This window comes from Sus scrofa, chromosome 1 (assembly GCF_054392235.1).
Source record: "Sus scrofa isolate SSC_HxYL_T2T_F1_AM1 chromosome 1, Sscrofa_HxYL_maternal_Yorkshire_Landrace_v2.0, whole genome shotgun sequence".
Classification (NCBI taxonomy): domain Eukaryota; kingdom Metazoa; phylum Chordata; class Mammalia; order Artiodactyla; family Suidae; genus Sus; species Sus scrofa.
This window is the reverse complement of record NC_139383.1, coordinates 201,482,838-201,509,151: the sequence shown is the minus strand read 5'-3', so window position 1 is coordinate 201,509,151 and position 26,314 is coordinate 201,482,838. Positions and strand designations below refer to the sequence as shown.

At 38.6% G+C, this 26,314-nt stretch overlaps 3 protein-coding genes and 1 long non-coding RNA gene across 12 annotated transcripts in view; 1 reads left to right on the top strand and 3 right to left on the bottom strand.

Annotated features, from left to right (window-relative positions):
- The window catches only part of SNAPC1 (small nuclear RNA activating complex polypeptide 1), a 28,592-nt gene extending 23,289 nt beyond the window's left edge, over nucleotides 1-5,303 (bottom strand). The window contains exons 1-5 of one of the 3 annotated variants that reach the window (XM_021062518.2): nucleotides 5,112-5,303; nucleotides 3,414-3,487; nucleotides 1,600-1,759; nucleotides 1,302-1,442; nucleotides 533-637 (exon numbers count right to left, since the gene is read on the bottom strand). In XM_021062518.2, coding sequence (XP_020918177.1) covers nucleotides 533-637; nucleotides 1,302-1,442; nucleotides 1,600-1,759; nucleotides 3,414-3,451 — 444 coding nt within the window. In that variant the 5' untranslated portion in view covers nucleotides 3,452-3,487; nucleotides 5,112-5,303. Of the gene's footprint in view, nucleotides 1-532; nucleotides 638-1,301; nucleotides 1,443-1,599; nucleotides 2,293-3,010; nucleotides 3,488-5,111 lie in introns of those variants that run through there. The other 2 variants (XM_013988720.3, XM_084982929.1) reach the window with 2 other exon arrangements.
- A 6,231-nt stretch (nucleotides 5,304-11,534) lies between these two features.
- On the bottom strand, nucleotides 11,535-14,052 carry LOC146406959 (uncharacterized). Of its 4 annotated transcripts, XR_014820341.1 has the most exons (5): nucleotides 14,005-14,052; nucleotides 13,521-13,726; nucleotides 13,378-13,429; nucleotides 12,253-12,395; nucleotides 11,535-12,094 (listed from the first exon to the last, which is right to left on the bottom strand). It is a non-coding gene; the product is annotated as an uncharacterized LOC146406959 (long non-coding RNA). The 4 variants fall into 4 exon arrangements; XR_014820344.1 differs by lacking the exon at nucleotides 13,378-13,429; XR_014820338.1 differs by lacking the exon at nucleotides 14,005-14,052 and having other exon boundaries at nucleotides 13,521-13,935.
- The window catches only part of LOC146406958 (uncharacterized), a 31,690-nt gene continuing 17,380 nt past the window's right edge, over nucleotides 12,005-26,314 (top strand). For 2 of the 4 annotated variants that reach the window (XR_014820337.1, XR_014820336.1), the window contains exon 1: nucleotides 14,167-14,383. Coding sequence is in view for 2 of the 4 variants with exons in the window: in XM_084982938.1 (XP_084839064.1) it covers nucleotides 13,687-14,175 (489 nt within the window). In the remaining 2 variants the exon portion in view is untranslated. Of the gene's footprint in view, nucleotides 14,384-21,111; nucleotides 22,020-26,314 lie in introns of all 4 variants that reach the window. The other 2 variants (XM_084982938.1, XM_084982944.1) reach the window with 2 other exon arrangements.
- HIF1A (hypoxia inducible factor 1 subunit alpha) overlaps nucleotides 17,923-26,314 on the bottom strand; it is a 48,504-nt gene continuing 40,112 nt past the window's right edge. The window contains 6 exon segments of the mRNA NM_001123124.1: nucleotides 17,923-18,311; nucleotides 19,049-19,175; nucleotides 19,707-19,815; nucleotides 22,762-23,186; nucleotides 23,321-23,443; nucleotides 25,311-25,600. Coding sequence (NP_001116596.1) covers nucleotides 18,160-18,311; nucleotides 19,049-19,175; nucleotides 19,707-19,815; nucleotides 22,762-23,186; nucleotides 23,321-23,443; nucleotides 25,311-25,600 — 1,226 coding nt within the window. The 3' untranslated portion in view covers nucleotides 17,923-18,159.

Genomic DNA, 26,314 nt, shown 5'->3' with positions numbered 1-26,314 from the left:
AAAACTCAGTATCACTTCTTCACCACACAAAAGAAGATTTTTCTCAGTACTGCACAACTCAAATAAAATTCCAAAATATATTAGATGAAAAAGCTGTTTTAAGACTGTACCTCCTATCCATAATTCTTGACTTCAAATTAGCCTGTTTTCAGTGGTGGGTTTTTACATAAGCGTTGTAAAAAGGAATTTACATATTGCTCAAATTAATAAAAAAGTAAAATCACTTTAAATTCTAGTTTTATGACCTATCTAAAGTCAAATACAAACTAAGTATTTAAATCTAAATCTTTAGTCTAAGTCCGGCCTTCTAAATCTTTTTGTTTCTCACTGTGTTTCAAGATTTATTCCATAAATTTATTCCATAAATTTATTCCATAAATTAGGGTGTAGTATTCTTGGCACTTTAGAGAAAGAGCATTCAATAATTGGTTAAAAGGATGAGAAAAGATTCCAATATCCAAGAGATGAAGGTATAGCCTCAATATAGAGTTAACAATAAAACAATTTTTAAAAATTTCAAGAAAAAAATTACCTCTAGTACATCAGAAGTGATAAGTTTCATGACACGATCATTTGGGTCCTTAAATTCTTCTGTAACCTCCGCTCGCTGAATTTTCTTCTTCATTCTGTATGACAACTAAATAATAATGAATTTCTTTTAAAACAGATGTCTTTTAAAGGATATTTTTTAAGTGCTGAAATAAGCAGGCCAGCAATAAAAATTGTAAGTAAACGTGGATTTAAAAAAAGCAGCTCTAAGCATATATTTATTAAATATTCCATTTCTCAGAGACTACTGAAATAAATAAGTCTATATGCTTATAAATTCGTATGAAACTCAGAGAAGTTACATGATTTGCCAGCTGATGGCAGAACCAGAACTAGAATCTTTCAAGTGCCCTTTCAATCCAGTGTCTGAAACTGTCACAAGATTGAAGAAATATGTATTTTATTAATGCAGGTTTCAACTTTTCATGAAATGACATTAAAGCCCCTTGGTCCTCTTCCAGTAGCCTCTCTGATGTTTGAATAAAGGAGTAAGTAAATACAGATACCCAATCTAATTTCTTCTTCCAACGATCTGCTTACTAGATGGTATCCAAAAATACTACATTTATAAAGAGAGACTGAATTTTTGTTTGGAAAAAAAAAGTAATCAGAAAGTACTTTCTCCTATTTTAAGAAGCCTACAGTACTAGAAACTATATAATATTCTTCCCACTTTCTGGAGACTGAGACACTTTAAGGACAATGAAGCATTATTTCCCATTTTGGAAGACAATCTATTTTAGATAACATACCAATTTAGGCATGGCTGCAAAGTGAAATGCTCTGTCTAGTCGAAGCTTCCTAAAAATATAAGCTGCATCAAAATGTTGTGCATTTATCAAATCTTGCTGAAATTTTAAAATTTCATCCCAATCCTTCAGGGCGACTCTAATCTGCAAACGAAAGAAATAAAGTTGTGAGTAAATGTAAATCTTTTTTTCACAAATGTACTATAATTTTGAAACACTGGGATTTCTATTTAAATCAGTTTGTTGTGGAAACATTGTACCTGTTTCATATTTCTGCTGGAAGAAAACAACTCACCATTACCTTTTGTTTAGGTTGACATAGTTGGGCGTTATATAATCCATAGAGCAGATACAAAGCACCAACTCTGATCTGGAAGGCATATGGAGGTAGAAAATATCGCCAAGCCAAAGCCAAAGCTTCTTTTGTAAATGTGTTCTTTTCTAAATGTCTCATTTTGCCACTAGAAAATAAAGAGCAAATATATTGTGACTGTGAAAAAATAGTAGAAGAGATATAGACTTGTTTAAATAGCAGCTGCTAGAAAGTGGATGGGCACACCACGTCTGTTCCCTTCATGATTCAAGTATGAAGACATAATTTTCAGCTGTGCTTCGTATTACACTGAGGCACAGGCATCCACCAGGTAAACATAATGCATCCTCCTAAAACGTCAACCTTACTGCTGAACTGGGAAGCAAAAGGATTACTGGTTAAGAATCTAAAATATGTAATATATTAAAATAGGCTACAGAATTTGCAGAATAAAATACAAAATTACAGAATAAAATACAAAAGTGTAAGCACTTGGACAACAGGGACTGCCCTGGAAGGTATTATGCTAAGTGAAATAAGTCAGAGAAAAGACAAGTTCTCGATGATCTCACTTATGCATGTAATCTAAAAATCAAAAGAGCAAACAGAAACACGAGTTTCTGTTGTGGCTCAGAGGGTTAAGAACCCAACACAGTGTCCATGAGGATGCAGGTTCAATCCCTGGCCTTACTTAGTGGGTTAAGGATCTGGCATTGCCACAAGGTGCAGTGTAGGTCTCAGATATGGCTTGGATCCAGTGTTGCTGTGGCTCTGGTGTAGCCTCAGCTGCAGCTCTGATTCCACCCTTAGCCCAAGAACTTCCATATGCAGCAGGTGTGGCCATAAAAGTTTTTTAAAAATTAAAAATAAAAACAGACATAAATAGAGAGGAAAGTGGTGAATGCCAGAGAGGAGAGGGATGGAGCAGTGGCCAAATAGGTGAAGGGGATTATGAGATACAAACATCTAGTTATAAAATAAATAAGTCACGGGGATGTAATATACAGCATAAATAATAAAGTCAATAATACTTTAATAATTTTGTATGGTGACAGATGGTTACTGGACTATTGGTTGGTCATTTGTAATATATTTGACTATTGGATCACTATGTTGTACATCTGAAACTAACATAATACTGTAAGCCAACTACACTTCTTCTTTTTTTTTGTCTTTTTGCCATTTCTTGGGCCGATCCCGCGGCATATGGAGGTTCCCAGGCTAGGGGTCTAATCAGAGCTGTAGCTGCCGGCCTACGCCAGAGCCACAGCAACACCAGATCCCAGCCACGTCTGCAACCTACACCACAGCTCACGGCAACGCCAGATCTTTAACCCACTGAGCAAGGCCAGGGATCGAACCCACAACCTCATGGTTCCTAGTCGGATTCATTAACCACTGCGCCACGATGGGAACTCCATACACTTCATTTTTTTAAAAATGTGCATTTTAGTATATGATGGAGATTCTCCCAATGTCCTCAGGAGTCACACTAATCCTAATTTGTTCTTTGCTCTTTTTCTTTTTTTTTCTGCTTTTTAGGGAAGTTCCCAGGCTAGGGGTCAAATCGGAGTTACAGCTGCTGGCCTACACTGCAGCCACAGCAACGCAGGATTCCAACCCACTAAGCAAGGCCAGGGATCAAACCCACAACCTCATGGATACTAGTGGGATTCATGTTTGCTGTGCCCAATGGGAATTCTAATCCTAATTTGTTCTTGAGACTCTTAGGTGAAAAAGTTAGAGAACCACAGTACAATGTGACCCACCTCCTCCTTCCCGTTCTGCAGGGCAAAACTCACCAACATAAAGAGCAGGGTAGAAAAGCAGATTCCATCATACTTCCAAAGCCTGGGCTCTTCAAGTAATAAATATACTAAAAGAATGCAGAACACCTATTACAGTACTGGCAACCAAGGCACTTTCGAAAGAAAATCTACCTTTCCTCAGGTGCTCTCTTAATTGTTTTCTCATTTTAGTTCCTTCGTCATTAGCTAAAAATTAGTCTAGCAAAATTTTTCTAAACAGCCGATTTTCCCAAGGGGGGTACAGTGAAAAATCATGGGTTTTAGAAACAATAAAACACATTGGTTTCAGTATTTGCTCTACCACTTATTAGTTGTGTAATCATAGAGAAACTACTTGACCTTAAACCTCAATTTCCTCCTCTATAAAATAAGGATAATTAGTGATCCCAGAGTTGTTCTATGGGTTACATACAGCTATAAATGCATTACAATTAGCAGTCATTAAATAAAATAAGTTCCTCTTCTTTGATTAACTGTATAACAAACGGTTCTCCAGCCTGCATTCCTTGCCATGTACAAACTACACAAGTAATTATTTTACACTAACAAAGAGAAAAGGGAACATTTCCATTTTAATCACAAGGACTCATTCAATTATTTAACCTTTCCAATATTGTATATACTATGCTAATAGATACCAGATTCATCCAGTCACTGTCCTCACAGAGCTCAGTCTAGTGGAAGGAAAATAATTTTTTAAATAATAATAATGAATATTTATTAAGCACTTAAGAGTGCACTTAACATATATTAGCTCATTTAATGCTCAGAACTGCAATATGAGGTATTATCACTGCTCTATTTTACAGATAAGGAAGCTCAGGCAAGCAAATCAGTCACAGTTAGTGGACTCTGATTCAAATTCAGGCAGCTGGACTCTATAATCTGTGCTCTTAACCACTACACTATACTGCCTTCCGAACTACACACAATAAAGTGTGGTTAACTCAAAGGGTAAAATAAGTGCAGAGTACTTCAGGGGGGAAAAAGAGCATAAACACTCTACCTAGTCTAGAAGGGCAAAGAAAGACAGGCTTCCCTGAGGAACTGTTATTTGTTAAACCTGACTGAAGAATAAGGTGACCAGGCAAAGCGAGCTGGGGGAAAGCTCCAGGCTGAGGGCGTGAGCGTGTGGCTGGAGAAAACTGGCAGATGAAGCTACAGCGATGGGCAGAGGCCAGGCACGGAGGGCCCTGCTAGGGAATCTGAGCTGTATTCCAAAGGCCAGGGAAACCACTGAAGGGAGGGAAGCAGGGGCGTGACATGATCAAATCTGTACTTTAGTAAGATAAATTGGGTGGCTAGATAAAAGAAAAATGAATTCAATCGAGCAGGGGCTTTGCTTATGTGTTTGTTTTGTTTTTAAACATGAAGTTCTTAGAAAACAAGACTAGAGGAGAGCAAATGATTGAGATTGACCTGGGTTACCAAGGTGGAAAGAAGAGTTTAGAAGGGAGGCCAAGTAGAAATATACTCCGGAGAAGGCCGCAAAAGGACGGAACCCAAGACAACGAAACCGCCCAGAGAAAAGCGCGTAGCCGAGCCTAGGCGAAGGCCCGGGAGAGATGGAGGGGAGCGTTCAGAGACTCCTGCTTCTCTCCGCCCTTCCCTGGTGCTGGGCAGCAGAGGGAATGAAATCTGCAACACCCTCTAAGCTGGGGAAGAGGCGGGTAGTGCACCATAAACACCCACCAGAAGATGGTCCCGAACTTCATCTTCCTCCAGAGTTCGGTGAAGTCCTCGAAGCGCACGCTGTCCATCTTTTGGAAGCGGCTGAGCAGCGCCTCACAGTCCGTCTGCAAGCCTGCGGGAGTCCCCATGTCTGAAAGTCGCCAACCACGCACCACAAACGTTACCCAGCCGGCAGCGGTAGCCGAGGAAACCAGGCTCAGACGCTCCGCCCCCTACGACGTGACGCACACGCTCTTTGTGACGCGTTTCCGGCCCCTTCAGAACCGTCTCCAGTGGAGTCCGCCCGATCACGCGATGGTTACTGCGCATGCGTTGTTTCGTCTGTTTTCGCCCCTCCGCTCTGAGAGTAAAATGAGTGCTTAAAATTTCACTTTAGAAATTTACATCTCAAATGGCATGTGAGCCCAAGAAGGATTTCAAGTCTATATTAGGTAGTTTATGCAAATTGGTATTATCCTCACTTATCACTCTCCTTTAAAGTGATTTTTAGAGTGACAGAAGTCAATTTTTACAGCTGGGGCAGAACAGTTCCCAGCCTCCGCCAACTCCGCGTGGAAAGAAGATCTAAATAGGGTTTACTAAAAAGTAGACTGTACTCATTCTCTTATAGTCTATACCCACATAAAGTGGTGCTTAATGTGCGGCTCTCTCCTTGTAGCCCTAGCAGTTGTCTGCTACCACTCTTGAGACACTCTTAAACATCTTCCCACCACCACCCGAAATCACTAGCACAGTACTTAGCAGAAAGTACCGCATCCGCTTTATATATACATTGATTATTTGGCTGAATTGACTGTACAGGCCACCTCCTCGCATCTCTCAGGAACTAGCTATGGGAGTAGTGTTTTGTACCTTTCACTATTTCTGTGATTGCAAGGCATACTATTTTTATTCTTTAGAAAGAATATGCTAATATAAAAGCATTGGACTTTCTGTCTATGGATGTTCAACACACTCAACTTTCCTGATCAATCATCGTTTATCTTAAATTTTGTGTTTAATATTTTATGTATTATAGGAAAACTTATGTGACATAAGAAGTGTAGCACTGGAGTTTCCATTGTGGCACAACAAATGAATCCAACTAGTATCCATGAGGATGCAGGTTCAATCTCTGCTTGTCTCAGTGGGTTGGGGATCCCGAGTTGCCATGAGCTGTGGTGCAGGTCACAGACATGGCTGGGATCACCACCTTATTGTGTAGGCTGGCAGCTGTGGCTCTGACTCAAACCCTATCCTGGGAACTTCCATATGCTGCAGGTGGGACCCGCCCCCCCCCCAAAAGCAAAAAAGAGAGAAAGAAGGAAGGAAGGAAGGAAGGAAGGAAGGAAGGAAGGAAAGAAAGAAAGAAAGAAAGAAAGAAAGAAAGAAAGAAAGAAAGAAAGAAAGAAAGAAAGAAAGAAAGAAAGAAAAAGAAAAGCACTAAAATGGACACCTGTATGCCTTCTGTATAGGAACCAGAACATGACTAACACTGTCCCATCAATCTGTTAATTCCTTCTCTAACCTATTCTCCTGCCTATGCCATTATCTTGGTAACAACTACCTTATTTTGATTCTCACTCTCTTATAGCTATTTTAACCACATATGTATGGCTCACTCAACAATATATTGTTTACTTGTGGTTGGTTTTGAGTTTTATGAAAATGGTACTGAAATTTCTAATGTATATTTTTTGAATTGCTTTTAAGTTTAATAATTTTTTCTGATTCACTTATGTTATTTCTGTAGCTATAATTCATTTTCACTGCTGCCTAATGTTCCATTGTGTGAATATACAGTTTATCCATTATTTCCTGAATGCAAATTGAGGTGGGTTCCAGATCTTGCTGTTATAAATAGTATTACTATTAACACTTTGGTACCTGACTCCTTTTATATGTAGGATTGCCAGATAAAATACATGAGACCAAATGAAATCTTAAATTTCAGATCGGCTAAAAGAATTTTTCATTTTTTATCTTAAATACAATTTAAGATAAAATGTGTTTAATATGTGATTTCTGATTATATGTTGCATGACTCTATATATATCCAGGAGTGGAACTGTTTGAAGATAATGAGTGCAAATGTAAAACTTAACAAGACTGGTTTACACTTTACCGTCAGAGTATGAGAGTTCCCAATTCAGCCATATCATATCAGAAATTTCAGGAGTTCCTGTCTTGGCACAGTGGAAACGAATCCAACTAGGAACGATGAAGTTGTGGGTTCGATCCCTGGCCTCCCTCAGTGGGTTAAGGATCTGGCGTTGCCGTGGCTATGGCATAGGCCAGCGGCTACAGTTCCGATTAGACCCCTAGCTTGGGAACCTCCATATGCCAAGGGTGTGACCCTAAAAAGATAAAAGAAAAAAAGAAACTTGGTATCTAACTCTCGTCTTGATACATTTTTCTGATATAATGGTTATACATCTTCTCAAATTCTAATTTTGTATTCATATTTCCTCCACTGTGAAATTCTTCTTTATATATTTTTCAATTGGGTTATTTGCCTTATTGATTTGTAGCATATATTTTGACTACTAAATTGATGTTTATACATATATATTACAATTATCTTTTCCCAGTTTGTGGCTTTTTGTTTTTGTTTGTTTTTTTTGGCCATGCCCACAGCATATGGAGTTCCCAGGGCAGGAAAGAAACTTGGAACTCCTGTTACTTGTATTTATGTACTATCTTTATGATGACTTTTGATGTACAGGAATTTTTATTTTTAGTGTAGTGAATTTTTTTAATCTTTTGGCTATAAATATTTTATTTGAGATACTGACTTCTGCTGGTCTGCAAACTTTTTTTTTTAAATCTTTTCACACCGAAGTACAGAAATTGAGAAGTGTTTGCAAACTTTTAACAGCAATTTGACTAAGTAATTTCATGTCTGTTGAATCTAATGACTTTTAAAAATGGACTTGTATTTGGTGTGAATTTTTTAATTTCAGTTTTATGGTAACTTATTTTTATTTTAGTTTACAAAAGTATTAGTCCACAATAGTCTGGGGAGAAATGGTTTGTTATTGCCAATAGTTTGAGAAGCACTGCTGTACGGCATTTTAGCCCACATTCTATTGGCCAGAACTCAGTCACGTGGCACCACACAGGCACAAAGAGACCTGGAAATGTGGTCCCTAACTGGGATGCCTTTTCCCAGCAACAACTCCAATCCATGGAAAAGGTACATAATCTTTGTTGGACTGCCAACATCACTGCCACAATTTTATTCCAAAATCTGTGCTGCCCTTCATTTTTAATCCACCAAAATCCATCTAAAAGTGATTTCTATGTATGGTATGAGTTGAGGATCCAATTTCACTTTATTCTGTGTGTATAACTATATGTATGTGCATTTTCCGTATGCATAATTTTCCAGTACCTGTGACTGAATACTTCATCTTTTCCCACTAATCCAAAAAGTCACTTCTGTCATGTATCAAGTGTGCAGGGCTAACTGAGGCCAGTACACAACTGTATGGCTCTGAACCTGTTGCTGACATACCAAAGTATTTCCATCACTGTTAGTATACAATCACAGTATAGTCACTGCTAATCACCCTCAAACTCCTGATTTGGGCCACCTAGGCCCCTCCCCCTAACTTTCCCAAAATCCAAAAAAATGAAATGGTTAAGTTTGGCACAGGAAGGTGCCAGCTTTAGCCTGTTTCTGGGGTTACTATTTACTTCCAAAGGTCAATTTGAATTTTGCTACAGAAATACCATACTCTAAATACCACAGATATTTTTTAATCTGGGAAGGAACGTCCTTTTGTCTTATTCTTCTTAGGGTATATTGATTATTTTGTACTTTTGCTTTTTCATATACATTTTAAATTCAACTTGTCAAGTTTCTCTAATAGTACCTTGGGATTTCGATTGAACTGCATTAAATCCATGTCAGTTTGGAAAGGATAACATTTTCTTTTCTTTTTTTTTTTTTAGGGCCGAACCTGAGGCATATGGAAGTTCCCATGCTAGAGGACAAATCGGAGCTACAGCTCTGGGCCTACACCACAGCCATAGCAATGCCTGATTGCTGACCCACTGAGCGAGGCCAGGGATTAAACCTGCATCCTCATGGTTACTAGTCCGATTTGTTTCTGCTGTGCGACAACGGAAACTCTGGAAAGGAAACATTTTTATCATATGGAGTGTCCATATTTGTAAACATTCAAGTAATCTTTAGCATCTTTAATAAAGTTCTATAGTTTTTATTGAGAATGGATCAATGTCCTGAGGCTAGGCACAGAGCCAGCTTGGGATGACAATGGTTTCAACAGTGCTCTTGTCTCTTTCCCTGATCTCTCCGTTAAACTGCCTGCCTCTTTGAGTAGCACACCCAGCTATTAGGCTCCACTAATTGTTAGCTGATTGCTCTACTGCTTCTGACAATGTCCTAGGGGCATGAATTGCTCCATAGTTTAATCCAATTACATTTAGTTTTCTTTACAGAGATAGCCTTTGAGTCCCATCTTGAGCTTTGTTCTGATCCCAAGTTGTCTCTTTGCCAGGCTTTCTCTGGTAAACTAGCAGGTCTGCAGTTTAACTTCCTGCTGCTGCATGCAACTACCAGCATCCTCTTAATTACTTTACCACCAGAATATGCATTATTTTCAAGAGCACCCTTAGGTTTTAATTTCCTCACACCCTTCCAAATGAAGTCAGTTCCTCTGTGGAGAGCTTCAGAGTTCTCTGCTGTAATGGACTTTTCTCTCCCATTGGGCAAAATCTCTGATCAAGATGGGAATGGGGAAGAAGTGTCCCTTTTCTTTTAGAGCCATACACTACCCATGCTTTATAAGCAGGGCTATGGAAGAGGACAGTAGCTTCTGTTCCCAGGCTGCCTCTCCTGGCCTGGAACTCATGAGTAAGCTGTGTGAGCTGAGGTTGTTTGGGGCCCCAGCACTGCTGGCCTCCTGACCCTAGGATAGAGCCTCTCTTCTATGAGTAATGTCTCTCTAATCTCTAGCACCCATTTATTGGAATTCAGCCTTTGCAACATTATGCTAAGGAGGATGAAAATGCTGGCAGCCTGTCTCTCCCAGGAGATCCACAGCCCTTTACTGAGATCTAGGGGAAGATCGACTGTCATCTTCTTGGCCACGGCCAACCAGAGTGGAGCTTCTGTTACACTGAGTGGGGGGTGGGGTTGGGGTTGGAGGTCATAGCTCAAGTGCCACTGACTCTCGCTGTTCTTACCAAGATTTAGTAGATGTTCTTGAATAAATGTTTCTACATCTGCTGTATTCCCTTCAACGTCAAGAAACTTTTTTTTTTTTTTTGCTTTTTAGGGCCACACCCGCACCATATGGAGGTTCCCAGGATAGGGATCAAATCGGAGTGTAGCTGCCAGCCTATGCCACAGCCACAGCAACACCAGATCCGAGCCACATCTGCAACCTATACCACAACTCACGGCAATGCCAAATCCTTAACCCACTGAGCAAGGCCAGGGATCGAACCTGTGTCCTCATGGATGCTAGTCAGATTCATTAACCACTGAACCACGACAGGAACTCCAGTGCCAAGAAATTTTAAATGCTTGTTGTCTAAAATATTCACCAGTTGTAGGTGTTTCCTGGGGAGTAACTCCATAGAGCTCCTCATACTGCCATTTTCCTGGGGATGCATGTAAAGGCATAACTCTGGTCCTCAAGTTGCTCCCCATCTAAAGTAGAACTCACCTCAAGAAGATAACTATCATTTTAGTGTGATATGAAAGAGATGAGCACAGTGCAACATGGAAACACCTAGGAGAAACTCCTAAGCAGTCCTTTATTCGTGTCTGTGACCTACACCACAGCTCACAGCAATGCTGGATCCTTAACCTACTGAGTGAGGCCAGGGGTCAAACCCGAATCCTCATGGATAACTAATCAGATTCATTTCCAGTGCACCACAACAGGAACTCCCTAACCAGTCCTTTAGAAAGGAAAAGCTTTCTAATGTAGGAACTGAATCATGAAAAATGAGGGAAAGAATTAAGATGAAGATGAAAATAGGAAGAGTGCTACAGATGTAGAAAAAACCAAATGTAAATGTGCAAAGAGGTAAGAGACAAAGTTGGGAGGTTTTATCATCGCAGCATAGCATGCAAAGGTAAGAAGTTGCAATATTTGGAAAAACAGGCAGGGGAATCCCAAGGCTTGGCATACTTTGTGTTGGGAGACTTTCCCCCTGGATTTCTCAGTGTTCTTGTACATTCTGAGCCTACTGAGTGAAGATGCTTGACTAGAGGTCCTTAAGTGACTCATAAAAACTTCAGTTGTGTTTGTCCAATTACAGCTGAATGCCTGAGGACCTCCAGAATGCAAATTAACCATACTCTTGACGGCAGGCACAACACTAGAATATTCCTATCCCCACACATCTTAGAATGACATTGTCTTAGTCCATTCAAGCTGCTAAAACAAAATACCAAACACTGGGTAGTTTATAAACAACAAACATTTATTCCTCCCAGTTCTAGAGCTGGAAGTCCAAGACCAGAATCCTGGCAGTCAGTGCTCACTGGTGAGAGCCCTATTCCTTGCCGCAGATCCCTAACTTCTCCTTGTATCCTCCAGAGGCCAAAGGGGCGACAGAGCTATCTGCAGCCTCTTTTAAAAGGGCACAGATCCCTTTTATGTGGTTCCACCCTCATGACCCACTCATCCCCAAAGTCCCCTCCTCTGCTGATACTATCATTTTGGAGATCAGATTTCAACATATAAATTTTGAGGGGCCATAAACATTTAGAGTACAGCAAACATCTCAGACGCACTCAACGCTCAGTCATTGTTCTTTGAATAAATGGATTTCACTGGAAGAGCTAGAACATGGTCCCATTTTCCCCAGTCCATTCCTCTGATAATTTCTTCTCTGGTCTCCATGTCACTGGATAGCCTCTCCCATGTTCAATCACATGTGAGTTGCCCTTGTGCAAGTGGACAACTTGGGAATGGAAAGTTTTAGGAGTAATCAAAGATGAATTGGATGGGAACCACGCTCTGAAGGAAATAAAGAGTTTAGTAGGGGAGGGAACACAGGCAGAAATGATCACAGACAGTTAAAAGAAGAGAGAAGTAAAGTAAAAGGGCTAAAGGTGAAATTCAGAGACGGCAAATATTTACAGCTGAATTTGCCCAGGAAGTAGCAAGACACTTACCTACTCAGGCTGTGCTGGCTCCTGTCTAAATTGCAATGCGAGTAGCTTACTTCAGTTGGGTTTTTGCTTTGAATATTCTACCAGCAGGCTGGAGAGTCGGACAACACGTTACAATGGCTTACCTCAAATCTTGCTCAGTGCTCCTATTAAAGCGTATCATAATCAGTTGTGTACAGAACCATCAAAAAAAAGTTTCAAAGAACCAATAATATTATCCAAAAATACACTTTAAGGATCTCTACACAAAACAGTTTTCTTATTGGACCTTGATAGCTTGTTTGGAGGTTCTAGCAGGGGAGCGTAGCTACTCATATACCCTTGACCCAAGAATGGTTCTCCTCTATCGGGGATGGTTATCCTCTTTGCCTAAACACACAGCTTCAGGAGGGACACTCGTGGAGCGATGAGGGAGGAAGGGGACACCCGCCTAGGCAGCCAGATCAGCCGAATCAATGGGGTGACAGATGTCGTAGCCAGATGGCCCTCACATCCCCAAAATAGGTTTATTCATGTTTTAACATTTCAAAGATCTCTCAAAAATATTTGACTTAACAGCGTCCTAGCCTACTTGTCAGGCTATATGTGATGTTTCTCAATTTTCAAAAATGCGTTTCCCTTTGGGATGAACATTACAGCACTGCTCCCATTTCACTAACCCCACCCTCACTCCCACCCCCTGGTCTGTGCTCCTCTGTAAAGAATCACCAGTTTATAGGGATTTATTAAGCATCCATAAAACCACAAGAGTTACAGCACTCTCCCTAAATGGCACCTCTCTTAATTAAACACAAACATAATGACTGAGGCTACAGATCAGGTTTTATTAGTTAAAAAAATTTTTTTAAAACACCTCGAGCACTTTTTTAAATGTTAAAATTTAAAGAGAAATTTTAATGTCCTACTTTTTAGGAAATTCTACTTGAAAAACCATAAACAATGAATTTTTCTGAAAAAAATACAAATAAATGTAAAATATAATCAGCTGTGGATATACAGAGGCGAGGTTTTTTTTTTTTTTTATTCTAAACAATACCAGGCTCCATACTTGACAACAAATTGCGCAATCATAACCTATTAATCACAGGAGATTAAGGCCCCAAGCTTTTCCTTTTTCCGTAAACTCACCTCCCTTCTGTCCAACAAGATTATCTTCTCCCAAAGGATTCTCAATAGCCGGCTTTGATAAAGTGCAGACACACAATGAATTCAAACAACTGAAGCAAAAAAAATCCCAAACCAAAAGAAAACCAACAAAAAATAAAACCCACCTGAGGCGGCTAAAGTTTCCATTTACTTAAATCTGGCATATCTCAAAGTGCTTTAAATAAACAAAGTCTTTGAGCGCCTTAAAAATGTTCAAATAAACCCACAGCTTCTCTGTTTTTGACAGACTTGGTCGATGAGGACTAATTTAAAAAAAAAACTGTTACACCGATGCCCAATCTGCTAGGCGACCCGTCGGTATTTTTCTGTCCTGCAGGGCACAGATTCACATTGCAATGCACTTGCCTGGGAGCATTTGCCAAGCACACTTCCCGTCCCAAAAATCTCCCCGCGTTCCCCGCCCCCCAACCCAACATCCCAAACCACCAAGTTTGGGGAAGGGCAGACAGCAGAAGCCGACAAGACACGGAAGACAAAGGGCAGTGCGGGGCCCGCGCCCCCGCCCGCGCGCGCGCATCCCCAGGCCGGGCGGTGGCGCCTCCACATGCGCTCGCACACGTAGGCGGGAGCCGGGAGCAACAGACCTACCCGCCGCCAGGGCCGCCTCGTGCCGGCCTCACTCCTGGGCCGCAGGCCGCGGGCGGGGCCGGGGCTGCGGTGCTGCGCTCCGGCACGTACCGGGGCGGGGCCAGCAGCGCGGCGGGCGGGGTTTGGGGAAGTTTCTCCCCGAGGCTCCCGTTTCACATCCTTATCATGTAGGCACCCGGGCGCCGGGGACAGAAGGGGTGGCCGGTCCCTTCCGTATCCTTGCTATTTTCCCTGCTGAGGGTCTGACCACTGCCGCTCTCAGGCACCTGTCTTTCCTCTCCGTCCCGGAATGGAGCCAAGACAAGGGAATAAAAGAAATTAAATAGTACAAGGAGATCGGGTGTCTGAGCAGCGTCTTGGATAAAACCATCCACTACAGGTAAGAATAAAAATTATGTCCAAACCTCTGAAAGGTGTGAACACAACAAAGCTCCAGAAGGCGTTCATAGGAATGTTTTTGGTAAGGTGTAAGCGTTTATCTTACAGGGAGGCTATTTCATATCAAATTCTACAGATTGGACTAATTCTCTGTAAAATGATCTGGGACAACAGGTTCAGCGCTATTTAAAGGGATGAAATATGAGCAAAGTGGTTAGTCGTAGACTTAAAAAAAAAACACCCGAGTAAAATTTTTTTCTTTACATTTTTGTAGTTCCAGCTAGCAACATGTTTGCAAAACTTTTATTTAACCGAATCCCTTTGCCTTAAAAAAAATTCATATTTTTTGCAACTTGTTTTTGACGTTACTAGGTTAGAAATGTGAACTTTTAGAATGTTTACGTTTCCACAAAGCAAATAATTTTAAGTTCATCTTTTTATGTATTTTTGAGGTTATAGGAGAAAACCAAGATTTAGGCAGTTGTAATACAAACTTAAATATATGCCATGCTGGCAGAACCATACCATATATTCATATAGCCTTTTATAGTTCATCTACATACTTTTCATCCACCATCTCATTTACCTGTGAGTAAATAATTTACCTTTCCATAATCAGACACCCGAATCTCTAGGTCAAACTCAAACCCACTAAATAGCACCAGAATACCACTTGTATTCATTTTCATAGATGCCTTCCATTCCTCTCATTGAACCTCTCATTGTCCTCTATGACTTCATTACTGTCAAGGGACACCTGCCCTCAGTTCCCTACTCCCTGATTGCTTTCTCCTAGTTGCCATTTAAGCAATTAATCGGGAAAAGGGCAGGTTCTCCCAGACCGGGTACACCCCACCAGTTCAGACGCTCTGAAATCCCTGGGAGGCCACCTCTCCAAGACAGTTTACTCATCTACAAAATGAGAAACAGGTACGAATTCATAGGGGTTTTCCAAAGATTGTGCCATAACATGCAAAATGTTTAGCACAAAGTCCAGCATCTAAATGAAATGTTAGATTCATTTAAACTTATCTAGCAGTTAAAAAAGTTAATATTGTGGCTTAGAAAAAAGGAACAAAAATGCTTGAACTCCTTTGCTATACTTTCTTCAGATGTGAAGACAGTACTATGGTCATTCACTCACAGGAAGGGAGACGACCTATCACAGGACTCTAATTTCTGGGGTAGGGCTCTCCTTGCATAAGAGCATTATTTATAAGGCCATTTGTGACGGTCTCTGAGAGGCTGGCACAATGCTGCCAGGACCAGATGGTTCTGCTATTTAAAATAGCTTGAAGCACTCCAGGGGGCTTGTTTTCTAAATGACTGTGGAGTAGATACTTGTTTTCTTCCAGCTTTATTGTTCTTTATGTCATTGCTTTACTGTCCTCATCTAAATCGCTGCTCCCACAAGTCATTTCAGACTCCTGGAATGATCTCAAACCACTACTACTGCTCCCACAAGTCATTTCAGACTCCTGGAATGATCTCAAACCACTACTAATAATTGAAAACAATTAACTTCTAGATTTCAGCTGAAGCTCATTTGCAACTAAAATAAGCAGAATTTTTTCTTCTATCTTGACCTGGAAATATTAAGCAATTACTTTATTCTAAAACACTATGTCTGGTACTATCTGTAATTAAATGTAGAACCACTTTGGAGCATAGTATTTGCAGGGAAATATGTAAAATCTTGGGTCACCCTCCCCAGAATCTTGGATTCAGTCTTAGTATTGTAAACTTTTTGTTCCCAAATTTTCATGTAACTGTAATCACATTTTCTTCATTCTGAGATAAAAACAGCCTCCCAAGATTTGTTGCTTAGTTAATTTTATTCAGGGTATTTTGTCCCATAACCTCAGGGTACAAGGCCTAAGGCTCTGGCACTACCTATGTAATTTGTCCATAAAAATAATTTGCTGTTACTTCTCAGAGCAGAGAGATTCACTCTTTCCTTGTTATATCTTTTGGTGCTGATTTTTAAAATTCTAAGTGAGAATGTATTACTTTTACAATCAGAAAAGAAATTTTGCTGTTTCATTTTAAGAACATAGGAGAAAATGAATAAAGCTATTTAAAAATTTTAAAACATACAGTATCATTAAGGCAGAAACAAAGCAAGGTTTCTTTTTTTTTCTAGTTTCATACTGGAGTCAGAAGTCCTAAGTTTAAATCTTTGGTCTGCCATGTATTGCCTTTAAGGTTTGGACAAATCATTTCATCATTTGAGGTCTAAATTTCTTCATCTGTGAATGACAATAATTAGAAATCTTTAGAAGAATTTCTAACCCTTACAACATTATGTAACTGTAGTGTTCAAGATTTGCCTCACTCATCCCATTCATATAAAATTTTGTTTTACTTTAAGGTTCATAAATTCACAAATGACGTTTCTTTTCTAAAAGCATACTTTTTTACAGTGGAACATTATGGTTTGTTATTATTTAACATTACATTAGGACACAGTATAAATTAAGGTGATAGCTGTGAAATAAATGTAGAAATAAGAAAGAGCAATGTAATATTCATAAATACTTAAACTGTTGGTAAACAATCTTATGAGTCAGAAGTGTTGAGGTAAATATTTTAACATAAAAGGTGATCAAAGGGGGCCTGGTCCACAGAAGATGTTTATTTGATGTAACAAAACAATACAGTTAGTGTTAGATCCAACCACAAAGAGCAAAAGGAATGAAAATTTGTACAATGCACATAGAAAAACAAGATTTTACTGTGACAACTATATATTTCTAAAATAATGTTTCTAAATTACTTAATTATTGAAATCTATATGATAACAGAAGGATGTTAATAGCGACAAAGTGCATAAAACCAAACATCAAATTTTGAGCAAATTAACATACTAGGCAATTTTGCTAACAAAGCATGATTTTTTTTTCTTGTTCACAATCTGCTCAAAATACCTTTATACCAACAGGGTGGGCAGAACATTTAGGTTTAATATCAATTACACAATATTAGCATAAACTTTCACAACTACAGATAGGGTATTGTTTTCTTTTGGGCTGGCAAAGTGACTACAGAAACATCAGATCATTTCTCTGAATTGAGAATTTTATCCAAATAAATGCCACATACCTTCCAGATATATGCATATCTTTCTATATCATGTAAATGGCTTTACCCATTTAAATAATAAACCATACAAGCATTTAAGAATCATTATTATATGATTAACAATGTCATGTTCCAGGTTTAATAATTTCATAGGCCAAAAAAAATTTCTTCTTAAAAACTAGTCTTATAAATGCAGAATATATTGCATGAGTAACTGCTGGTATTTTTTTAAGAAAATATATTGTGCAATTGTGGCTACCGTGTACTGCTGGCAAATCATTAGTTTATGTAAAATGTGAAAAAAATGAGTAAAAATTTTTCGAACTCATCATGATGAAAGGTTACTGCCTTCTTAAAAAATCATATTGGCATCTTATTAAAAATAATTCAATAAGGGACAAACTCCCTAGCCTGAAATAAATAAATAAAAAGGTGCATTTTAAAAATGATGCTACTGCAATGCAATGGTTTAAATACCAAAGAACCGTGAATGTGCTGTCTGTGATCTGGCAATAAAGAACATACTAAAAAAGAGCATTAATGTAAATTAAGTAGAAAGGGGATCAAAATTGAACTAATAGAGTTTGTGCAGTATTTGTAGCCAGGCTTCTAAAATTAGATATAGAAAATATAAATAGACTGCTTTAGGTAATGAGCCACCAGTGTCCAAAAAAAGGAATGAGATTATGAAAAAACTCAGTTAACTTGATCCAAAGCTCTGAGTAATTCTTCACCCTGTAGTAGGTTTCTGCTGCCTTGTATAGGAGCATTAACTTCACAATCATAACTGGTCAGCTGTGGTAATCCACTCTCATCCATTGATTGCCCCAGGAGTCTACAGGCTAAGTCTGAAAAACAAAGACATATCTAATTATTTATTTATCAATCAATGAATATTATTAAGTAGCTACTATGCACTAGGTATTGGGGGAAATAAGGCAAATTCTGGAAGGGTTTTCAGTCTACTGGGTAAAACCACCACTTGAAAGTGGTGTCAAGTGTTAACTGGTGCTATGTCACAAGTGTTTAAAGCATACACTGAAGGCATAAAGGAGTGTGATAAACCAATTTTAAAAGGCTTTAAAATATATAAGTTTCAGCTTCTACTCAGTATTGATAGCACACAGATATAGACAGATCCTTTTTTTTTTTTTGTCTTTTTAGGGCCACACCCACGGCATATGGAGGTTCCCAGGCTAGAGATCAAATTGGAGCTGAAGCTGCCAGCTTACGCCACAGCCACAGCAACTCAGTATCCAAGCCACGTCTTCGACCTACACCACAGCTCACGGCAATGCCGGATCCTTAACCCACTGAGCGAGGCCAGGGATCAAACCCGTGCCCTCATGGATGCCAGTCGGATTTGTTAATCCGCTGAGCCACGAGGGGAACTCCTAGACAGATCTTTAGAATTCTAAAAATTCAAAGTTCCATCTTATCTGTTACTGATCAAATAAAATGCAACCTTATTTTTTAATCTCGCTAAAGAATGAAAACCACTCTCACTAGGAGTAAAGCTCATAAATAAAAGTTTCATATATTTTAATTCTCTTGTGATGTTCTAGGGCAGAAAGAATAAACTAACCAGAGGGTATTAAAATAATTGTCTTTTGCTCCGTTCCATTCTGTTCACTAGATTTGCATCCTTTTACACGTTTCCAAGAAAGTGATGTAGTAGTTGCACGATCATCTGGCTGCTGTAATAATGTTCCCTAAAAACAGTAAAGTTATTTCAATTTTACTATGTTGAATTTTTAAAATCAAAAACTTTTAAATCAATGTAAATTTAACAATATGTAGGCAAGATTCTTAAATACTACTCTATTTTACATTAATTTTAATACTACTATGATGAATTCATTTACCACTCATTATAGCAACAGTGTTATGTAAATGCTTTTTAGTTAATTTGGGCTGAAAATATCAGTATGGATTACCCCAGCATTGACTGTGTTTTGTGGGTAAGAAAGGAAAGTAAACTGAAGAGAATGAGTCTTGGGGATGGAAATGAGGAGAGAACCTAATTTACTCAAAACACATCTCTAGCGTCTGGAATTTTTACATGGAGACTATATTCATTAAATGTTTGTGTTTTTAAGAAAGAGTGTGTACAAAGTAAAAAAAAAATGTACAACTTTTGAGAATGTAATGTCAGGACTTAGAAGATACAAGGAGTAACCTATATATTTAACTCAAATAGCACATTAGATAGAAGAGAAAAGCAAACATACTGTCACACTTACAATTCCTACTGCTTGAAAAAGTGACCCATCATGTTCTATTTTTCGCTTTCTCTGAGCATTCTGAAAAGCAATTATCTTTGGATTTAGTTCTTCCTCAGGAACAGTAGTTCTGAAAAAAATTTTTTAAATAAAAATATGATTGATTTACTTAAAAAATATCCAATTAGCTTTTTTAAACGAAAACATATAATGCCTGTTTTCCAACATTAATATAATGTTATACATAATTTTCTTGATTATTCAAGTTTATTATCTTAGAAGCTAAAGTTCATTTTATAAAACAAAATTTCTTAACATATCTATTTCCCTATTAATAAAACAGAACTGAACAGAACTAAATTGATATCAAAGAGTTAAATATTGGGAGTTCCCATCGTGACTCAGTGGAAACGAATCTGACTAGCATCCATGAGGATGCAGGTTCCAACCCTGGCCCTGCTCAGTGGGTTAAGGATCTGGCATTGCCGGGAGTTGTGGTATAGGTCACAGATGTGGCTTGGATCTGGCGCGTTGCTGTGGTTTTGGTGTAGGCCGGCAGCTATGGGAACCACCATATGCCACGGGTGTGGCCCTAAAAAAACCAAAAAAGAAAAGAGAAAGAGTTAAATATTGCCCTTTCTTTTTATTGGCTGTACCTGTGGCACACAGAAGTTCCCAGGGCAGGGACTGAACCTGCACCATAGCTGCAATGCATAGCAACGACAATGCCAGATCCTTAACCTGTTGCGCCACCAGGGAACTCCAATACTGGCCTTTCATTCCACCTAATATAGATATTCTTGGGACTACTGTAATATAAGATCAATTTCACATTTGTGTTGTGTTTTCAGTTTATAAAACACTGCATGTTTATTAGGTTCATTTTAGCTTCACTCTACTCCCCAAGATAATACAGGTGTATAATGCACGTTCTAAAACATGTTATGTAACTTGTTCTATTGCTAATTAGTTGCAGATAGGAAAGTATACTAGTGCACTGAAGGTCTCTTGACACCCACTCCTCTTCCCAGTGATCTTCCCACTAATCCATTTTGCCCTAGGTATTGATCTGATTATAAAACCTGATATGCACCCAAAATTAATATTAATGTTTTATGCATTAAGTACATCAATTTTGTTCTGTCTTTGTCAGAACCCCTCAACCCCCAACATAATCACAATAGTTGCAACTGCTCTCTTACATGCAGTCTTGTTTTATATTTTTGAAAAATTCCATAAAACCTTCAATATACAGACAAGTAAGCTTTTCAAAATTTTTATAAGTATTATATTTATTAAGTGTAATTCAGTCTATCATGTAAATATCTTAGTAGTAGTACATTTAATTATTTATTTTTAATCTTTGCTCTAAAGCTGCAAGTTGTCTAGTTTAACATAGCACTTTGATTTTGCAAATTACCTACAGAGGTAGTAAAGAAGAAAGCCTCCATGTAGTTCTGAAAGGTAAGTTCATTTCTTAAAGTGTTTACTGCATACTATATTGGAATTAATGTTTAAAAAAATTGCTGAAGTGATTATTTGTTGAACTTTGTTTTTGACAAGTACATAGTTATTCAGAAAACTGAATAACCCATGGTTCTCTGCAGCTCTAACTGTAAACCACAGATCATTGCCAATTCTACTGCTATATTCATTTATCTCCCCATCCAATATCTTTTATTGAAGCAAGGACTACATGTTAGGTATGGGAGTTAAGTATCAGTAACACAAAAATGTCCAAGACACTGCCACTGCCCAGAGGAACTCTAAAGTCAGTTAGTGATATAGTAAAAAAAGTAGTATTAAGTACTCCTTTGTTAAAGACCCAGCTCTGGGAAGAGCCTCTCCTGGCATTCTAGGTCAAAGCAGTGATGCAGGGCAGGAGAGAAAAGCCCTAAACTCTGGAGATGGCAGTGCTTTTCCTATTGCTGTTGATACCTGGCTCAGTCTGGGCACCATAGAGAAGGAATTTCTCTTCTCCACACACTGCCCCACTGACTACAACTTCTTCCTCTGATTATAGCCTCAAATTTAAAATATGTCAAATCCTATTACAATTATACACAAAAATTATAACTTAAAGTTTGGTGGCATCCATATGTTTTTTCAAACTAAATCCGTAGAAACAATGTCATAAAGCATGCTTAGATTCCTGTTGTAGCTCCTAAAAACCTATTTAAGCTATAATATAGCAAGTGTTCTATAATAAAAAGGAAAAATTAAAACAATTCTAACTATACATAAATTTTTTTTTAATGCTTGAAATATCTATACTGAATACTGAGGACTGAAGAATTATCAAGCTCAAGCTGGAACGGGGAACTGGAAGTTCTGGTAATGCAGCGGGTTAAGACTTGGGTGGCTGCTGTGTTGAGGGTTCAATCCCTACAGGCCATGGGTGTGGACAAAAAAAAAATGGAATGGGAAATTGGAATACCCTTAATTGGAAAGGCATTTGTCCCGGTAAGCTTAAAAAGAGCTCCAGGAAGTGGAGGCAGTGAGGATAGTTAGCTAGTCTGATTTAAGCAATCACAAGAAACTGGGCCAATTATTGTACATTTATAGAATTTATTGGCTGAATTTGATTTTTAGAGGTATTAGAAGACCCTCCCTTCCACCTACATTTATTTAATTATTTATATAATATTTTTTGGCCAAACTTGGAAGCATATGGAAGTTCCCAGGCTAGGGACTGAGTCTGAGCCACAGCTGCGACCTGCACCACAGCTGTGACCTGCACCACAGCTGCAGCAACACTGGATCCTTTAACCCTCTGTGCCAGGCCAAGGAGTGACTCCGTGGTGACCAGAGCTGCTGCAGTTGGATTCTTAACCCACTGCGCCATGGTGGGAACTCCCAGCCTTCTACATTTAGATAAGTGATACAATTATAAAATAATACACACACTAATTCAGAAATGGCTTTCTGAATGCTTGCTTAAAGTTAAGAATTTGTATGTCAATTTTCTGTTCCATAAAGCATTTATGTCAGAAAGTTTGATATGTTTATAAGTAATTTTCCATAATACACATTTCTTCAAAAATAAACAATGAACTATAATGTTACATATAAATACCTTTGACTCAAAGCGACAGATAACACATTAGGACTTCTTGGATGAGATTTTTCTGTCTGTTCTATGACTCCTTTTCCTGCTCTGTTTGGTGAGGCTGTCCGACTTCCAGTATCACTGTATGGTGATGTTGTAGCACAAGTAGTTTCTTTATGTACGTGGGGAGGAGATGGAAATGCAATCAGTATTTTAATGTCTTCCATACCATCTTTTGCCACTGTTTTTAATTCGTCAGTGGTGGCAGCTGGAGTGGTGGTGGTTACAGGAGGTTCTGGCATTGGAGTGGGCTGGAATACTGTAATTGTGCTCGCACTCTGAGGACTTGTAGAACTGCTTTCCAATGGTGACAACTGATCGAAGGAACGTAACTGGAAGTCATCATCCATTGGGATATAAGGAGCTAACATCTCCAAGTCTAAATCAGTGTCCTTTAAAATAACAAATATATGTATTTTTAGAATGGCCACACCTTATAAAAGAACACCAAGTTAAACCCAAAGCCATTTGAGAGTAAAAATTAATAAAGTTTAATAGAAAATATGTAATAAACAAATGTATATACCTGAGTAGAAAATGGATTCTTTGCCTCTGTGTCTTCAGCAAAAAGTTTCTCTACCAATTCCAACTTGAATTCATTGACCATATCACTATCCACATCAAAACAATATTCACTGGGACTGTTAGGCTGTAAAAAGAATTAATTACTTTTCCCTAAAGAAGCCTGCATAAATATTTTGCTAGTTGTTAGAATTTGTAAATTTGATCTCAGATGATACACAATAAAGTCTATCTCCTCTATCAAATTTTATCAAACTAGTGATAAACATTTGAGCTTACATGTAAAATTTTGCCAATATATCCATTTCTAATTGTATAACATTATTTATAAAATTAAAAGACTCATTTATCTACTTACTCTAAAGAATAAAACTCACCCAATAATTCACCTAGAATTCTCTAGAATCTAACTGTGCACTGAAAAGCCACACTGCTGTGGTGATCTACCAAAAATTTCACAGCTACTCTGAAAGGCAGGGCAGGCATGGAGGTGGAGACTTAAGTTTTTACTTGTACTCACCTTAATGAATTTAGTACTAGTTTAAAATTTTAACCAAAAAACTATAGCTATACTTTTTTTTTCTTGGAATGACTGCAGCCAAGGCATATGGAAGTTCCCAGGCCAGGGATGAATCTGAGCCATAGCTACAGCAATGCCACATCCTTTAACCTACTGCACTAGGCCAGGGAGCAGACATGCACTCCACAGTGACCCGAGGTGCCGAGATCAGGTTCTTAACCCACTGTGCCACAGTGGGAACTCCCTATAGCCATGTATTCTAAGCATAAACTTTTGCTACCCTCATCTTAACATTTTTGTTAGATTTACATTTGTTGGATGAAAAATGAAATGCATAAAATATTTTTGTGCTAGGCAAACTGAGCAATCAGAGAATAGGATATATTCCCCAGAAGATGAGATGTCAAATCTATTTTTAGCTTGCCAGTTTGAATCAATAAATACTTAATGTAATTTACCAGGTATTAAAGCTTATTTGAGCCTCATTTATCAAGCCATAATAATCAAATCTGAGCTGTCCTATTCATAAGCATGTTTTTAGATACCAGAAAATGTGAAATCAAATCATTTTAGATTTAGAAATAGAGCCCTATGTGATACCTTTAGTCTTGGCCCAGCCTAGCCCTTTAAAGACTACTTTTATTCTGTTTATAGAAAAACTAATATCAAGTCAGCCACCAAATTATTTATTTAAAAAAATTTTTTTTCTTTTCTAGGGCCACACTTGTGGCATATGGAAGGTCGCAGGCTAGAGGTTGAATCGGAGCTGCAGCTGCTGGCCTCCACCACAGCCACAGCAATATGGGATCCGAGCCATGTCTGCGACCTACACCACAGCTTGCAGCAACGCTGGATCCTTAACCCACGGAGCAAGGCCAGGGATCAAACCTGCATTCTCATGGATACTAGTTGGGTTCTTTACTGCTGATCCATGACAGGAACTCCAGAAATTGAGTTAAAAAGTTATTAAGTATTTATTCTGTGTGAGACTAGGTATTTTCATGTTACACTTATGCAGAATTTCAAAACAGTGATGGAAACTGTATTAAATTGAGCAAAGAGCTTAGGGTCCTTTCCCTTTTAAGCTTTGCTAATAATAAGCCCTTTGCCACTGGATAGTTCTCCAACTCAAAGGGTAATATGAATGGGCTTGCAGCGATTGTAGGCACACAGTACTGTTCTCTGTGGATGTCTAAGTTCAAGATGTTTTTTGTCCGACTGAGGTAGATACAAAGAGGAACAACATGTGTGACCTTTTGCCTTATGTTAAGGCAGCTCCTTCCCATGTTCCTATCTTAAGCCAAAAACATGCACTGAGTTCTAAGTTAGCCATAGCTCTTGTAGTAATGTTAAAAATGCTAAAATTTACACAAAACTATGACATGTGCTTCAAATTAAAGTTTTAATAAAATTTAAAAATACACCCCTAAACATTAAAATCTGTAAGTTATCCTTTTCTTATCATGATACCTACCTCAGGTGAACTCTGTCTAGTGCTTCCATCAGAAGGACTAGCTGGCTGATCTTGAATCTGGGGCATGGTAAAAGAAAGTTCCAGGGACTCTGGATTTGGTTCTAACTTTAATGCAACTTCCTGATTGAGTGCAGGGTCAGCACTAGTACTTCTAAGTGGCTTTGGAGTTTCAGAGGCAGGCAATGGAGACATTGCCAAATTTATGTTCTGCATTTTTTCATTGGATGAGGGGAGCATTACATCATTATACAATGGAACTTCCTCAAGTTGTTGATCATCAGTTTCTGTGTCTGTAGGGGAAAAAAAAGTCAGTCAATTTAAAGACTGTCTATATTTTAACATATACAGAAACTAAGATCCCCTCCCCCCCTTTTTAAAGAATGCTTTATATTATATGGAGGTTTCCGGGCTAGGGGTCGAATCGGAGCTGTAGCCGCCAGCCTACACCACAGCCACAGCCACTCAGGATCCAAGCCGTGTCTCTGACCTATGCCACAGCTCATGGCAACACTGGATCCTTAACCCATTGAGCGAGGCCAGGGACTAAACCCGAAACCTCATAGTTCCTAGTCGGATTTGTTTCTGCTGTGCCACGACGGGGACTCCTAAGACCCCCTTTTACAAAAGGTTGAGTTCACTATAACAAAAATGGTAACAAATTTCACTTAATCCAGAAGTCTATGATTTTACAGTATAACCCTAAGTCTGAGTTACCTTTCTACTCCAATGCTGACAACTCCCATTAATACATATAGCATGCACCCCCCTGCAATTCCAACATCTCATACCTTTCATTCTTTAAAATTTAACCAAGCCTGAAATTAGGTTTCTTTTTCAATGTTTGATATTATGGTAAGACTGCTTATTTATCCTTTAATGCAACTATGCCTACTGCAATAGAACTACTGTGAAGAAATACGACAGTAGGATATAGAGTAGTTGAGAAAAATTAAAACTGGGAGAAGAAATACCTTAAGAACACTTTGAAGCACAATTTCCAACAA